Source organism: Natrix helvetica, assembly GCF_964273705.1.
Source record: "Natrix helvetica genome assembly, chromosome: 9".
Classification (NCBI taxonomy): domain Eukaryota; kingdom Metazoa; phylum Chordata; class Lepidosauria; order Squamata; family Natricidae; genus Natrix; species Natrix helvetica.
The window spans coordinates 22424908-22442826 of NC_138560.1; the positions used below are offsets into that span (position 1 = coordinate 22424908).

At 43.0% G+C, this 17919-nt stretch overlaps 1 protein-coding gene across 7 annotated transcripts in view; it reads right to left on the reverse strand.

The window, feature by feature from the left end:
• The window catches only part of COL16A1 (collagen type XVI alpha 1 chain), a 289804-nt gene that overhangs the window by 62996 nt on the left and 208889 nt on the right, over positions 1-17919 (reverse strand). For 4 of the 7 annotated variants that reach the window (XM_081962319.1, XM_081962317.1, XM_081962315.1 and 1 more), the window contains 9 exons: positions 17580-17622; positions 17392-17426; positions 16293-16346; positions 13234-13302; positions 11188-11241; positions 3839-3865; positions 1241-1303; positions 1004-1057; positions 818-871 (listed from right to left, as the gene is read on the reverse strand). In XM_081962319.1, the coding sequence (XP_081818445.1) occupies positions 818-871; positions 1004-1057; positions 1241-1303; positions 3839-3865; positions 11188-11241; positions 13234-13302; positions 16293-16346; positions 17392-17426; positions 17580-17622 (453 nt within the window). The remainder of the gene's footprint in view (positions 1-817; positions 872-1003; positions 1058-1240; positions 1304-3838; positions 3866-11187; positions 11242-13233; positions 13303-16292; positions 16347-17391; positions 17427-17579; positions 17623-17919) is intronic. The other 3 variants (XM_081962321.1, XM_081962318.1, XM_081962316.1) reach the window with 2 other exon arrangements.

Consider the following 17919-nt stretch of genomic DNA (forward strand, 5'->3'; position numbering starts at 1 on the left):
GGGTCACTATCGGTTCCAGCGACCCAGGCCCTCAAACCAGTACCGGTTTAGCCAAACCGGTCCAAACTGGTAGGAATGCACCACTGAACAGCACTCTTGGTGATACTGTCCCACTAAAGGGATTATTGGGGAGCATCACTTGTTCATTATGGATCATTCGAATGAAAGGGTGTCCTGTAGGGAAAAAAATCATGGCAGCAAAACTGTAATGGGTTTTTCAGAGCCTGGGAAGTAGGTTGGCCATTCGCAAAACATTATTAGCATAGATGCCTGCACAGTTTTCTTTTATCAGCAAAACAGGTAGTCACCTCATTGTGTCAATGGACATTTAGCCAAGGAGATTGGATGTTAAAAGTAAATGCATCCAGCCGCTAACATTTCTGAAACCAAATCCCTTTGCTTTTCAATCTGGTCAACGTTGACCCCAAGAATCTTGCTGCTAGGGGCTTGATGAGAAATATCCTATGTCACCTACCTCTTCAAAGCACTTATTGGGTGAAAATGGTGGTCCTTCAGAAGTGGCTGAGCTCTGGCTCCCATAGGTTAAAATGGCTGATGGCCAGGGCTAAAGGAAGTTGTTTGGCCAAGAACATCTGGAAGGCTAGAACTTAGCTACTACTGCTCAAAATGCTACTGATTGGGATTTCGTGCAGCCAAGAACATCAGGGAGGGGATTCTGAGTCTACCACTTTAACAAGGATCACCGTAGTGGTGCTACATTCACAAGGCCTCCTCAGTTCCAAAGATGATCATAATGATTATTTCTACCCTTGGTTCCTGTTTGTCAGAAAGTAAATCTGGCTCTCCGATCCCTTACCTGACTTCCGGGGGCTCCTGGTGGGCCTGGAGGTCCTGGAGCACCTGGAGGTCCCTGTCAGCCACAAAGGAAAAGAAAAAATGGATAGCAAAGGCTCTTCGGAGGACACAGAACTCTCCCCAGGATCGAGGAGCCAAAGTTGCTACGCACAGAGGAGCAAGCATGCACATACACCCACACACACACCTGAGGGCCCGGCTGAGGCTGCCAGGGGTTCCCGATCCACAGTCCCGGAGCGCCCTGTGGGTCCAAAAGGGGAGAGCATTTAGCAAAGGCCAAGCAGAACACGGGTTCCAGCTTCCGGAGCAACAAAGGCGTTGAGCGGTTGAGCGAAGAATGGGGTACGGGTGGCTTGAACTCTCATCCAGCCTGGCAGCAAATCCCCAGGTCTGCGGGGAAGCAGGAGTGTGGGGCGACGCTTACCGGAAGACCATGACTTGTGTCCGTCCGAGGGCCAGGCTGGCAGGTGCATTCGCCAGAATCTCCCTGGGAAGATAAAAGAACAGGTAGGCGGGCTTTGAGTACCTAGCTGGGTAGAAGAGTGGGGAACAGGGCATCCCTGGCTGCTGGAGGTTGGGCCTGATACATACACCAAAGCGAGGGGTTTGTATAAGACATGGATGACATTGAAGGCCCTCGAAATTGAGGTTAAAAATGGGAGGCGGAGCTGACGGCGTGACGATATGACGTGTGATATTGGAGCTCCAAGATCGCCATTGTTATCTCTGCTGCTGGACCTAAACCATCCCGTAGAGACAGTGATAGAGAAGGGCACATCCTGCTGATCCCAGGGACATTGCAAAGTTCCTGGTAAATCTAGGAGAAGCTCTTTTTTCTGGCCACAGAGAAGCAGCCATTGAAGTTGCTGAAAGTTGGGACAGCTCCAGAACGGAAGGGAAGCGGGAGAGAAAGTGTGTCAACTTGGTGAGATAAATTTTATTATTAGAGAAGAGAACACCCAAAAAGATCAAAAGTAAAATTAAAATTGAAGACAGAAGAAGTTAAGCGGCAAGATTAAGCCTGAGTCAAACTTAGTTCATTATCTTTCTTTATTTTTTTTTTTTTATGGATGGAATTTTTACAAATGCTTCTTAGTTTTTAAACTGGACTGTTTTTTCTTCTTCTATTTTTCTTTTTTTAAAAATACTTATTGATTAACATTTTTTTTCTTTTTTCAACGCTCTATTGGATTGTTTTTCTAAGAACCTTTCTCCTTAAGTTTGGAATATAAAGAGGAGAGTAAAAGCAGAGGAAAAAGAAGTAATACTGCCACTTAGAGGCTTGGAGGCTTGGAGGCTTGGAAACATTGTTTTTCTTTTTTCTCTTTGAACATTTGATCTATATTTCAAGGTTTCTGAGCTTGTTTATTGAAAATGATAGTGGGAAGAGCATGGATTGTTTATACAGGTGCTCCTCTGGGGTACTATCAGTAGCTGAACTGGAGTGAAAAGAAAGCCTTGACTTGAAAGTGAACTTGTTTGGAATTTAATAAAAAAGCTTTGGATGCTATAGTGGCAGTGTTTACTATCTGGAGGAATGGTGCAACATGAAAAAAAAAGGAATTAACATTGCAAATGATTATGCAAGAAATTCAAAAAATACAAGTAAGAACAGAGAGAATTGAAAAGAGAATGGAGAATATAGAACAAAGAACAGAAAAAATAGATGAAAAAAATGAGAATATTTACCAAACGATGATGAAATTTGAAGACAGAGTTCAAAAAATTGAAGAAAAAGATGAACAAAGAGATAAGAAAATTGTTGATATTGACAGCAGATTGAGTGTGGTTGGAAATCTACCATGCCATTTAGAACCGGTTCTAGCTCCCTCCCCCTGCCCATCCATACCACGCTTGCCCCGCCTGCCGCTCACTGATTGCCTAGCTCACCAATCACCCCGCCCGCCTCTAAGAGTCAAATCTAAACCTTAAAGTCTTAAAGCTGTCAAATTTGAATACCCCTGGGTTTTTTTTCTAAAGGGTTAGGGGTGCAAGGGTCTTGTAACTTGACAGCTTTAAGACTTGCGTGCTTCAAATGCCAGAGTTTCTGAGCCAACGTTTTGGTTGCTAAGCAAGAGCGTTGTTAAGTGAGTTTCACCACATTTTACAAGTTGGCCACGGCCACTCAGTCACATGACTGCCAAGCCACTCCCACTTGGTCACATGGCTGGCAAGCCACTCCCACCCGGTTACATGGCCGGCAAGCCACTCCCACAAAGCAGGCAACACCTACAGAAGAGGTTCTAAAAATTTTTGAAACCCACCACTGGTTTTGAGTCTTTACAAGATATGCAATGAAAAACAAGTTGCGAAGAGAAGTACAAGAAAGCAATAAGAACACAAACACTACAAATGGCAGGAGATATAAGATTGCACTACTATTGGAAGGATACAGGATGATGTAATGAAATGTTATAATAAAAACTAATTTAAATTTAGTTAAATTTAGAATATTATGCATAAAATAAAGTAATAATAGTTATAGTCAAATAAATGATTAACAATGATAATAATGCACATATATATACTAGATTGAACATATGAAATTCTATACAAATTGTAAGTGAGGACTATGGAGAGGAGGCTCAAAAGTTTTGTAACTAAAGATAAACAATTTTATATAGAATATAATATAAAGATGTAATATCATTGGATTGTTTTAGGATAAAGTAATGAAACGCTATAATATAAATTTATTTTAAATTTGGAATATCTCACATAAAAGGATGTAATAATAGTTATAGTCAAAGGAAGGTTTAACAATGATAATAATTGTATACATATATATTCGATTGATGATATGAGATTCTATATAAATTGCAAGTGAAGACTGTGGTGAGGAAGCACAAAAGCTTTGTAACCAATCGACATACTGTATGTAAATGGAGGATGGTTTTTATGTTTTGTGTGTGTTTATGTTTGTTTGTTTTAAAATAAAATAAAAAGTTTTTTTAAAAAAATGAGGTTAAAAATAAGCAAATGTCCCAAATGGGAATGTAGTAGGATGAGAAGACAAACCCACCTTCTCGCCTTTGGTACCTTTTTCACCCTAGACAAAAATGGAAAAGGAAAGAAAGCAAAATCAGACATGGGTGGATTGCGGTATTAAGAGGCTCAATTAGATCATGATGAAACTCAGAACCAACCCTGAAATCTTGTAAAGTTCCCCTGACTCGGTCTCTTGACTAGCATACTGCATCTCAGACATATCTGTTCTGACCCAGGCTTCCTTAGAAAGCAAGAAGCAAGATCTTGGTTCCTGCAAAACCTCTTTTATTTACGTGACTGTGAATTCCTTTCATTCACAGCCAGCAAAGCTTTAGCAAACAGTCTTTCAGAGGAATGTTTATCAACACGAACCTTATCTCATTTAGATAATCTCATGAGATAATTAGTTTCCAAAACACAGGGCAAAGCAAAACATGGCACAGAACTTCTTAGAACTTTCCAGACAGAATGAACAAATTGTTTCCAACAAAAGCCCACTCCCTGTTCGTTCCTCTTTTGTTTCCTCTGGGAGGAGCTAATCACCTCCAAGGTGTGGCTTTACTCTTGAGTCGACCCTGCTTTCTTAGTTGTTCTTGTCTTCCAGCAGCTCTGCACATACACACACTGTGAATAGGCTCCAGCTGTTCCTCTGCCTCGCTGCTCTCTAGCTCCCTCTCTGCCTTTGATGCAGAGGCCTCATCTGAGTTTTCCTCAGCCCCCAGGGCTGGCCCATGTTCCTCCCCAACCTCCTCACTGTCCGACTCTGCTGCCAGCTGGCAAGCTACAACACTATCCTTACTGAGACCCCCTGTCTAGTCCTTTTTTAAGGTACGTTCTCAGTTCTGCCAAAAATGTACTGGTTTACCATTCCCTGGGCCAGATTTCAAGTCCAGCCAGGTCCAAATCAAGAGTTTGATTCTCAAACTGTTTGGGGTTACTAGGAATTAGGCTGAGGAACTTCTGCATCAGGCACAGAGAAATGGGGGCCCTAGAAGACTCCCAGCCCTCCCACTTGAAAATGTCTCTACAAGTATGTGGCTTACAAGTTTCTGACAAGAAGATGCCTCTCTTTCAGACATCTCTCTTAGAAGATTGAAGAAAAGGGAAAGAGGGAAAAGAAAGGAAGATGGCAGAAAGACTAAGAGATTATCTTCAAACCCTTTTAGTTCTGACTCAATTTCAACCTTGCTCACCGCAAAGAGATTTTGCTCCAAATCATGCCACCATTACAATGAACGAACAAGCAAACAAACATAAATATATCCCAGATCATAATTCTACTATGAAATCTCTGTGGAGATTGTCAGTCATCCATGTCATGGTTGTCCCAAAGGTGCTTTTTCGAAAGGCAACTGGACTTTGTTCTTCCTTGAAGACGTTTTGTTTCCCATCCAAGAAGCTTCTTCAGTTCTTGGATGAGAAGTGAAACACCTCCAAGGAAAAACGAAGCACCTTTGGGACTACTCTGAAATCTGTTTTGGTAACAATTTTGGTATCCCTCCCAGTTTTTCCATACCTTAAGTCCTTGTCTCTGGTCAAACCTTAAAATGTGTGGACTTCAACTCCCAGAATTTCCCAGCCAACTATACTGACCAGGGAATTTGGGGAGTTGAAGATTACATGTCTTTAAGTTGCTGAGGTTGAAAAATATTATCTTAAATAGCAATAGCACTTAGACTTATATACTTCTTCACAGTGCTTTTTACCTCCCTCTCTAGGTGGTTTTACAGAGTCAGCCTCTTTCCCCCAACAATCTGGGTCCTCATTTTACCCACCTCAGAAGGATGGAAGGCTGGTGAGATTCAAACTGCCAATTGCAGTCAGTAGAAGTAGCCTGCAGTACTACACTCTCACCACTGCGCCACTGTGACTCTTTTATCCAGGTGTTTAAGGCCAAGCCAAGAAAAGGACACCGCATCCAAATCTGATTCAGATGGACTCAGAAAGAGAATCAATGGATTTGCAAACTTTATTGCATTCCTTCCCAATTTGTTCACCAAAACAAAATTCCTTAGATTGGAAAAAGAAGAGGAGGTACATTGAGGTGTCATTTTTTTGGAGCAAAAGTCTGTCCTGCTCTAAACATTTTTAACAGGTGTCATTTTGGGGATGGGGGAGACGAGGGATTCTGAAAAATCTTGTTCTGTTTTTCATTCAGCTTAGTTCCTATACAGTACAGTATGTCTCAAAAGGATTTTTGCAAGGAGAAACATCTGCGTTGTTGGTTACTTTCATACAAAATGTTACACTCCCCAACCCTCACAACCTAACAATATCTGCTAGTATAGCAGATCTCTTTCTTTTAAAAATAAGTTGACTGAATCATGCATCCTTTACAAAATTTTCAGGCTTTTAAAACTTTGGATCCAATCGTTGCTAACAAGCCATTTTTTTGTAACAAGGGCTTTAAACCAAAAAGCTGTTTTCACGCTTTCCTTTTTTGAATCAACGTCTATGAAATTTGGTTTGATTTCCTCAGACAAGTCAGTGTTTCATGAATATCCCCTGGGATTCTGCACAGAAGGCATTTTTAAAATGTTTTTATTTTGTCACCCATATCAAAGATAATAACACTAAGTACCAATAGTGCTAATTTATTTTTAAAGAACATCTAGATTGAAAATAGAAGTAGTCCTTGGCTTGCAACTATAATTGAGACTTGAATTATAGCCATATTTTGTGACTGTTGTTAAGCAGTTCATCGTGTGACCAAACCAATTTTACATTTTTTTTCAGTCATAAAGGAGATACCGTGACTGTTAAGTGAACTCATTGTCTGCCATGTGTATTTTTTTCCTGGACACTGCAAGTAAACACCAATTAGAGTTCTAGGCTGCATAAACAGAGGGATAGAATCAAGATCACGTGAAGTGTTAATCCCCTTTTATAAGGCCTTGATAAGGCCACACTTGGAATGCATCCAGGTTTGGTTGCCACAATGTAAAAAAGATGTGGAAACTCTAGAAAGAGTGGAGAAGAGCAACAAAGATGATTAGGGGACTGGAGGCTAAAACATATTGCAGGAACTGGGTATGTCTAGTTTAATAGAAAGAAGAACTAGGCGAGACATGACAGCAATCTTCCAAAATCTCAGGGGCTGCCACAAAGAAGAGGGGGTCAAACTATTCTCCAAAGCACCTGAGGGCAGAACAAGAAGCAATGGGTGGAAACTAATCAAGGAGAGAAGCAACTTAGAACTGAGGAGAAACTTCTCCGACAGTTAGAACAATTCACCAGTGGAATTGCTTCCCTCCAGAAGTTGTGAATGCTCCAACACTGGAAGTCTTTAAGAAGATGTTGGATAGCCATTTGTCTGAAACGTTATAGGGTTTCTTGCCTAGGCAGGGGGTTGGACTAGAAGACCTCCAAGGTCCCTTCCAACTCTGCTATTGTATTGTATTGTACTACCAGTAAATTTTGTTCCCATGACTATGGGATGCTACAAATAGCCACAAATGTATTCTGGTTGTCAAGTGATCATGTGTCATAAAGGACAGTCATCAGAATTTTGAACCTATTTTTAGTCTGTCATAACTGTCATGACTTATAACTGACTAGTAATAAGTCAAGGACTACTTATATCCATTTCCAAGCCTACCTCATTGTCTAAAACTTGTTTTGCTTCACTTATCATATTTCTAAACAACACCATCCATTTACATTAGAAAATATTTATAGCCATTCGTTGATTTCCTTACTTGTATTCCCAAATCTCAACGTTGGCAACTTACAGATATGTGGACTTCAACTTCCAGAATTCCCCTGGCTGGCTGAGGAATTCTGGGAGTTGAAGTCCACATATCTTACAGATCTATGGAGATTCTCAGTCACCTTGGCCATGCTTGTCCCAAAGGTCCTTTTCCAGAGACAACTGGACTTTTTCGTTTTTCCCTTGAAGACGTTTCGCTTCTCATCCAAGAGCTTAAGAACCTTCTGGGATGAGAAGTGAAATGCCTCAAAGGAAAAAACTGCAAAGTCCAGTAGTCTCTTGAAAAAGCACCTTTGGGATATATATCTTACAGTTGCCAAAGTTGAAAAACAATGGTCTAGAGATATTATGTTTACATAGTTTTAATGCACGGGTGAAATTCAGCAGGTTCTGGCAGGTTCTGGAGAACCGATAGTGGAAATTTTGAGTATTTTGGAGAATTGGCAAATACCACCTCTGGCTGGCCCCAGAGTGGGGTGGGAATGAAGATTTTGCAGTATCCTTCCCCTAGGAGTGGGGATGGAATGGGGATTTTGCAGTATCCTTCCCCTGGAGTGGGGTGGGAATGAAGATTTTGCAGTATCCTTCCCCTGGAGTGGGGAGTGAATGGGGATTTTGCAGTATCCTTCCCCTGGAGTGGGGAGTGAATGGGGATTTTGCAGTATCCTTCCCCTGGAGTGGGGAGGGAATGGGGATTTTGCAGTATCCTTCCCCTGGAGTGGGGTGAGAATGAAGATTTTGCAGTATCCTTCCCCTGGAGTGGGGAGTGAATGGGGATTTTGCAGTATCCTTCCCCTGGAGTGGGGAGGGAATGGGGATTTTGCAGTATCCTTCCCCTGGAGTGGGGAGGGAATGGGGATTTTGCAGTATCCTTCCCCTGGAGTGGGGAGGGAATGGGGATTTTGCAGTATCCTTCCCCTGGAGTGGGGAGTGAATGAAGATTTTGCAGTATCCTTCCCCTGGAGTGGGGAAGGAATGGAGATTTTGCAGTATCCTTCCCCTGGAGTGGGGAGGGAATGGGGATTTTACAGTATCCTTCCCCTGGAGTGGGGAGTGAATGGGGATTTTGCAGTATCCTTCCCCTGGAGTGGGGAGGGAATGGAGATTTTGCAGTATCCTTCCCCTGGAGTGGGGAGGGAATGGAGATTTTGCAGTATCCTTCCCCTGGAGTGGGGAGTGAATGGGGATTTTGCAGTATCCTTCCCCTGGAGTGGGGAGTGAATGGGGATTTTGCAGTATCCTTCCCCTGGAGTGGGGTGGGAACAGGGATTTTGCAATACCATTCTCCTGCCATGCCCACCAAGCCACGCCCACAGAACCGGTAGTAAAAAAAATGAATTTCACCACTGGTTTAACGTATTTATCCTTTCCCTGTCCTTTTCCCTTCTCTTTATCCGCAGAGGAGATCATGCTGGTGGGCCATTGCACAACCCATCTTGGGTGGATTATCACCATCTCAGGGGGTTACAAGGGCATCTGGAGGTGTGGCCAAAAATTAGTATGGCAAGTCATGACCGTACAATCCCATTCTGTCTGTCTGTCTGTCTGTCTGTCTGTCTGTCTGTCTGTCTGTCTGTCTGTCTATCTATCTATCTATCTATCTATCTATCTATCTATCTATCTATCTATCTATCTATCTATATATATATATATATATATATATATATATATATATATATATATATATATAATAAAGTGCGATGCCCCATGCAGATACCCGTGCCAGGTTCCAATTTTCATTTGCAGTTCACAGAAGCAAAGCAAATCCCATCTCCAGCTTGGCTGCAGCAGAGCTGTGCCTCCGGATCCCCATTCCACCCAGCCCCTGAACAGCATCGCTGCATTAAAAAAACACAGGCGAGATACATGCAAAAATCAATTGGAATTACTTAATAACCAAAGAACAGGTCTCTGAAGGCTCCACATAATGGTTTTTGGATTGGAAGAGTCAAAAGTCTCCCCTTGTGAGAGAGAATGTATAATTAATATCTCTTTATCTCAGTGGTTGATCACATTCTGAAGTTATTAAATAATAAAAAAAGGCCCAAATCCAATTTGTTTTCCAGTGTTGTATGCTGGCCTTTGAAACGCAGCTTGCTATATGAGAACAGCGGTGAACATTTGAGCTGCATTTTTCCAATAACCACGAACAATTGCCTATGCTTTGCAAATGAGGAGGCATGTTGCGTTCCACTTGATTTTTTTCTCTGACACCCGGCTAGTCTAACCATGGTTACGTCAGCCTTATTTTGCAGGGGAAATCCAACATTTTCACCAGGGATATGCAACCCAAGTGCCCCATCTCCAGATCCCCAAGGTGTGGGGTGGCTCTCTACAGTCCCCCCAAAGGTTGCTAGAAAGCTGCAATTCTCGTATGAGGCAGAAGAATGTCTAGGGAGATTCTCAGTCATCCAGGTCATGGTTGCCCCAAGGGTGCTTTTTCCAAAGGCAACTGATCTTTCTGTTCTGACCCAGGCTTCCTTAGAAATCAAGAAGCAAAGTCTTGGTCCCAACAAAACCTCTTTTATTGACACGACTGTGAATTCCTTTCATTCACAGTCAACAAGGCTTATCAAAGAGTCTTTCAAAGGAATGTTTATCCACACGCACCTAATCTTCTTTGGAGCAGTGCCAGATAACTAGTGTCCAAATACAGAGAAAAGCAAAACTTGGCACAGAGTCTCTCACAAAGAGAACTTTCTGGACTGAATGAAGGAATTGTTTCCTGCAAAAGCCCACTCCCCATTCATTCCTCTTTTGTTCCCTATGGGAGGGGCCAATCACCTCCAAGGTGTGGCTTTACTTTTGAGTCAACCCTGCTTTCTTAGTTGTTCTTGTCTTCTGGCAGCTCTGCGCAACTGCACACTGGGAACAGGCTCCAGCTGTTCTTCTGCCTCACTGCTGTGTAGCTCCCTCTCTGTCTCTGACCCAGAGCCCTTCTGAGCTTTCCTCAGCCCCCAGGACTGGCCTATGTTCCTCCCCAACCTCCTCACTGTCCGACTCTGCTGCCAGCTCCACTGGCCACTGGCAGACCACAACACTTTCTTGAGAGTCCAATTGTCTTTGGATAAAGCATCTTTGGGACATATGAGGCAGGAGGAGAAAATTATCCCATAAGTGGAGGAAAACTCTCTATACTAAATTAATCCAACAGGATTTGATTTACATTCATGTAAAATTAAACCCGCCTGGCTCCTCTCTGTCTTTGACCTTGCTAATTTTGGAAGTGTAGACCTGGGCTCACTATTCATGTACCTCATGGCCTGGAAAAAGCTGTTCACGCTAGTTTGCACCAAAGGTTCACACATGGGTTGTGTCAAGGCTGAATTTGGTGACTTTCCAGGAAATGGATTCTTTCTTTCTTTGTTTTCCAAGAAATACTGTACTTTTGGTTTCAGAGCTTGCTCCAAAGCGCTGTGGAGTTTGGCAAGGGACAGAGCGATGGTGCCTCACTAGCTTCAAGCTTTCCAAGTCGGCCAACCTCTTTCAAAGAAAAAGTGTTTCCTGATGCCATTCTGCAATCCAACGGGGTTTTGGAGAAGGATTATCTCTTGCTAGTGCTTTGAGATTTGAGACGTTTAATTCAAAAGGGTGTGCAGGAAGACAACTGGAAGAGATCTTGGAAGTTTTGTACAAATCTTCCCTCAAAGGAACTCACGTCGCAGCTTACCTACCGTTAAACCATTGGAACCAGGAACTCCGGGGAGGCCCCGTTGGCCTTCTGGACCCTGCAAAGAAACAGAGCGAGGGGATAAGACACTGTTGGAGAGGCAGCTCCAGAAGCATCATTTTGGCCACTCTCAGCCAATTATGGGATACTTATTTATTTATTTATTATTCATGCTTCTAGACCGCCCCCTCTCCCAAAAAGGGACTCGGGGCGGTGTACAGTCCATGCCAAATATATCAAAATACAATAAAATTGAATATGTACAGTTAGAATGGAGGAGGTTAAAAATGGAATTAAAAGAACTGTACAAAGCAATATATATAAATATAGGATTTTGAACCCCTAAAACACACACAATAAGTTAAAAACAATACCCCTAAAATAACCAGTTAATACATTTGCCAGGAGGGACAGTTGTAATTATGCCAGGCCTGCTAATCGGAACAGGTGAGTCTTCAAGTTTTGCCGGAAGGAGCGGAGGTCAGTAGTGGTTCTAATGTCGGGGGGGAGGTCATTCCAGAGGGTTGGGCCCATCACAGAGAAGGCCCTACTCCTTGGTGTCGCCCGTTGGCATTGCCTAGTGGACGGCACCAGGAGAAGTCCCTCTCTGTGTGAGCGAATTGGCCGCAGGGAGGATACTAGGAGGATAGGGAGCCTAGATTCCGAGTTTCCCTCTTTGCAGTGGTGGGATTCAGCCGGTTCACACCTATTCGGGAGAACCGGTTGTTAACTTATTAAGCAGTTCGGAGAACCGGTTGTTGGAAGAAATCTCCTTTTGTTTTTTCTTTCTTTCCAGGGCTAATCCTTTAAGGAAGGTAGGAAGGAAACATTCTGGTGTTGTTTCTAGCCTGATCTTTATTGTCCTCCTTACAGAAACTGCCTCTCTGGTTCACCCTTATTACATTGTAACAGCTAAGGCGAAGCGCCCATCGACCTGAGTGATGTTGAGTTGGCCATGCCCACCCAGTCACATGACACTGAGCCCTGCCTACCCAGCTGGTCATTAGGGCAGAGAACTGGTTGTTAAATTATTTGAATCCCACCATTGCCTCTTTGTTTTTTCATTTGTCTCCCCTGCATGGACAACTGATCCTTTTAAACTCTACCCTAATCAGCCCTCCTGATTACAGAAAATACAACCTGGTAAATTTATTTTACTTTATTATAAGGATGCATTAACAGAACTGTGCAAGTTTGAAAGTACATTTCTCCTGCCATGAGTTTGAACTGGTCAATCCATGAGGGTGGTGCCTTCCTAAGTATCTTTCCTTGACCACTGAGGGACTGTAGGCTCCTCTCTCTCTTGTCTGATCATTACTGAGGAAGCATCTCTTCCATTCGTCTGCCAGGGCCATTCTCACATACCATTATAACCATTCACCAAGCTTTTAATGGAAAGACAGTCCTTTCTTCCCTCCTCCTCTGTTCACAGATGCCAAATTTCTAGGATGGAAACCTTGGTGGTCTTATTGGACCTCATCACCCCTCTTTAGATACTCATGATCCACTTGCTAACTTGTTCCTGCTTACATGCTTAAAGGTAAAGGTTCTCTTTGCACAAGCGTGCTAGTTGTTCCCGACTCTAGGGGGCAGTGCTAATCTCCATTTCAAAGCCCAAGAGCCAGGGTTGCCCAAAGATGTCTCTGTGGTCATATGGCCGGCATGACTAAACGCCGAAGGTGCACGGAATGCTGTTACCTTCCCACCAAAGGTGGTCCCTATTTTTTCTACTCACATTTTTTACGTGCTTTCGAACTGCTAGGTTGGCAGAAGCTGGGACAAGTAATGGGAGCTCACTCCATTACACGGCACTAGGGGATTTGAACCGCTGAACTGCTGATCTTTCTAATTGACAAGCTCAGCGCCTTAGCCACTGAGCCACTGTGTCCCTCTTACATGCTTGGGCTCTGATAAACATAGAGTCCAGGAAAAGAACTGGAAGATTTCAAAAGGAGTTACTACGACTAGAGAAAGTGGACAAGACTGGATGGTGGCCAGTTTAAAATTTCTAGGGTCTGAGATGAAAATGGGAAAGATTCTTGATACTTACTTGTGGGCCAGGAATGGGTAGACCTGGAAGCCCAGGGAGACCAATGGCACCTTTAACACCTGACGAGCCCTAGATTGGGAAAAAAAATTACAGGTCCTCATTGACTTACAATCATTTGTTTAGCAACAGGTTGAATTTATAAGGTACTGAAAGAAGTTATTTATAACCAGCCCTCACACATACAGCTGTTGCTGCTGTTCCATTCCCGAACTTCCGGGTTGCCCATAGGGCCGTTTTTCACCCTCCGGAGGCTTCAGGGAGGCCTTCTGAAGCCTCCAGAGGGCCTCCGGGGAGGGGGGGAGCTGTTTTCTCCCTCTCCAGGCTCCTAGAAAGCCTCTGGAGCCTGGGGAGGGCAAAAAATAGGTCCATTGCATGCCAAAAGCAAGGTGGGGGTGGGGGTGCATGGGGGGGGTCATGCACAGGCATGCCCTCACCCATAATTCTATGTGCACAGCTCTCCACGCGCATGCGCACACGACCCCTCCCCTCCACTTTTGGTGCACGATTGGGAAAAAGGTTAGCCATCACTGCTACAGGGCATCTTCCCAGATAGTTTCTGAAAATGGGGAAAGCCATATTCCCTTAATAACCGTATGAGTCATTTAACAACTGTAATGAATTGCTTAACAACGGTGGCAAAAATTTGTAAAATCGGGTGTGCCTCATTTTACAGCTGCCTTGCTTAGCAATAGAAATTCTGGCCCCAATTGTGGTTGTAAGTTGAAGTCTTCCTGTGTTCTGCACAGATCCCAGACATGCTCAGTCCAGTCCAAACACTAATGCCTCCAGCTTGGTTTTGTAATTAGTTTCCTGCTAAAAATACATTGGTTCATAAGACAGGCATTCTTTTTCAAACCCCTCCCCCATTTAAAAATAAATAAAAATAATGCAGTTTGAATCAGCATGCATCCTAATTGTAGTTGATAGCTGTATTCTGTGCAATTAGGGCTCTCTTCCCTACTCAAAGTATCCCCGAATATTCACAAACCTGCAGCTGATTTGAGACACTTATTTATGGTAACAAATATGGGGAACGGAGAAGAAATAATTAATCAGGGAAGCTCGTAGCTTCCATATTGATTCTTATTTAGATTTTATTAGCAGCATGGCAGCCAAGCTGTCAGAAGGGATCTCAACATGAAGCAAAACAATTTTAAATTCAGTGACCAGAAAACAAAAGATGTAATCATGTACTGCAGTATTATTACATTCTGTCATCAGAGATTAAAAAAAAAAACCACAAAAAACCAGAGGCATGAAAAAGCAAAGGGGAAAAAAAGAGTTTTTCTCTTGAAATGATACCAAGCTAATTGTCACATGTCTCAGTGAAAGAAGCATGGACAACCTGTAGCCATCTGTTGGAGCTGGATTACAACTCGTATTAGCCCACAGCTGGCTACTGGCCATGCGGTGGACTCCAAAAACACCTGAATGGCAAACTTTCAATTGTATGGTTACGTCGATCATCGGGAAGCATCATGCATATAAAGCTGGGATTGCTGGAATGCCACCCCGAGAACCCATCAGAGAAAGAAAATAAGCAAGGACAACAATGGAAAGGAGGGAGGATGAGGAGGGAAAGGAAGAAAGGGTAAAGGAGAGGACGTAAGGGAGAGGAAGTAAGAGTAGGAGAGAAGAGAAGGAGGAGAAGAAGAGCGGAGGAGTGGGGGAAAGAGAGGGGAAGAAGAAAAGAGGAAGGAGAGGAGGAAAGAAGAAGGCAGAGAAGGGAGGTTGAGAAGACGGAAGGAGTAGGGTTGTTGCAAAATAAGATGAAGATACGGGGTGGCAAGAAAGTGACCCCAACTATGTCTTTTATATTTGTAGGAAGATGGTGATAATGTTAATAATAGATAAATGTTAATAGTATCTGTAAGAATGTATGTTTGTGAATGTATTTCAAAGGGAAAAACAACTTTATGAAGAAAAAAAACAGGAAGCGCCATGCTACTGGTATTATCCTAATTGGACATCATCAGACATGGGTAGCCAGAATTGTGTATGTGGGGGCTTAACTGTCAGGTACATGGGATGAAAAACAACATGATTAATTGCTCAGAGTAGCTTCTTTATTGCCGTTTGCCCATAGACAGAATCTTGCCAGACTGAAGCACACTCTGCATAACTATCAATCATGTGAAGGTTATAGAGAGGAGGGTCCCTTCTCTGTCTGCAAACCAAGCACTCAAGGCTGATTTGTCTTTTAGCTCCCTGGGAAACAGCCCCTTCCTCCAGCATTCAGTGCCAGATTCAAAACCAACCTAACATGGGTTTCCCTCTCCAAGAACTGAACTGACCATTCATCCCATTCTGACATATACTATACCTTTCTTCCTGCAACATCACTGAGCATCAGGACCTGTGCAACTCCTGAAGCTAATGTGCTTTATTGTACTAATCTAAATTTTGATGGTGCATGAGAGTTCAATGCCCAGAAGAGGGTTTGAACCCTGTAAAATAACATCTGATTTCACACGCCCGATGGTTGCCAATAAGGAGGAAGCCAGTAATGCAGTGGCTCATATGGTCAATGTAATTAAAAATGCCGCAAAGAAAATATGCTGGATAAAGATAGAAACCCACCCCCATAGAGAGTAGAAGGAAGTCGTGTTAAACCTCATACATGGGAGCATGCCAGAATATAACATTTCTCTCTCTCCTCTGAGAGCCAAAGGAAAGAAGCTCATGGTGTTATTCTTGTCAGATACATTTCACAAGGATATATAGATATAGAATGAGAACATAAAGATGGGTTAAGCACTTACATAGATGTTCCTAGATAGCAATAGTACTTAGACTTCTATACTGCTTCACGGTGCTCTTTACAGCCCTCTCTAAGCGGTTTATAGAAGCAGCCTCTTGCCCCCAACAATCTGGGCCCTCATTTTACTGACCTTGGAAGGATGGAAGGCTGAATCAACTTTGAGATGGTGAGAATTGAACTGCTGGCAGTCGGCAGAGTTAGCCTGCAATACTGCATTCTAACCACTGCACCACCACAGCTCTTTCCAACTATTTCCCCAACCATAGGAAACGATACCTTTCCACATGCAGATGCTCACCTTTGCACCTTTAATTCCAGCATTTCCTTCTGGACCACGAGGTCCTGGAGGCCCCTAAAGATCAGGAAAAAAGGGGGGAGGACAATTATTGTACAGCAAAAGCAAAGGTGCTGTAATTTCCAGGCTAGTGCCAGATTTTATTTTATAATTTGCATGCCTACAACTCCATATGGATTCCCAAGAGTCTACAAAACCAGCATGCAATAAAACCATGAACATCTGAATCACTACCCTACCTATTCCATGAGCTTTATTTTTTGCCCTAAAACTGTCCAAATGATTGGGATCAATTATCCTGTGTCTGGTATGCAGTAAGGGATGGCCTTCCTACCTTCCTTCCTTCCTTCCTTCCTTCCTTCCTTCCTTCCTTCCTTCCTTCCTTCCTTCCTTCCTTCAATTTCTATAGCCACCCATCTCAGTCAATAACTCCAGGTGGCTCAAAATTAAAAAAAACATATACCCTGTTTTCCTGAAAATAAGACCTCCCTGGATAACAAGCCCAATTGGGATTTTGAACGCATGAGCTAAAATAAGCCCTCCCCAAAAATATTGCAACACAGCAGTGGCCATGAGGTGACCACACACCTCATAAATAATAAGACCTCTCTAAAAATAAGGCTGTGCTTATTTTTTGGGGGGGGGGGGTGTCAAAAGAAAATAAGACCCTGTCTTATTTTCAGGGAAACACGGTAACAATCAAAATATTAAAAATATTTTAAAACAATTAAAATAGACCCATCCAAAATAATAGACCCACCCAGAGTAAATATTGGCAGCAGCTGAGATATTTGAACAGTTAGCAATACAGCCAGAAAAGCGGGGAGGCTTAACATATTCACCATCCTAGTTTGGGGAGCATGACCAAGATTTTAGGGTCTTATAAAAGGCTAAGAGGGTTGGGGCCGTTCTAACCTCTGAAGAGAGATTGTTCCATAGAACAGGGGCCACTCCAGGAAAAGCTTCGATTCTATTGTAGGCCCTGCCAACTGACAATCTTTGGCTGATGAGATCTGCAGCATGCCCATTCTCCTAGATCTAGTTGGATGGGTTGAGGCTTTTGGAAAAAGGTGATCCCTGTGCCCAGTGGGTTGATACTTACTGGATTTCCTGGTAAACCTTTCTGCCCAGGTTCTCCCAGTAAAAGCAGATAAACATGAGGGGTTGATGCTAAAGGTAATGCATGATTGAAGCAACCTATACCCCATATCTGTCAAAGTTTTGACAGATGCCCCAATTAACTCATGAAAAATGCTTTGTGAGCTGACAATATCAAAAGCAAGTTACTCACTTCTGGCCCTTGGATTCCTATGCCAGGGGTACCTGGTTCCCCCTAAAAAGTTGCAAAAGTTATGTCAGTGGAAACATGACTCTTAGTGAAAAGCTTTCAGCCCACAACTCTTGAGAAGAATTAGCTTCATGTTTCTCCTCCTCTTCCCTCCTCCAAGGAACCCAAATCCATGTCTTAACCCATCCTATGGAGGCAGGGGTGGGTTGCTACCAGCGTTACTGCCGGTTCCATGCACATTTGCACCTAAAAAGATCTGCGCATGAGCACAATGTTAGAAAAGGGGTAAAAATTAAATTTTTGCAATGAAAATTGTTCTGCACATGCGCAGAATCGAAAATC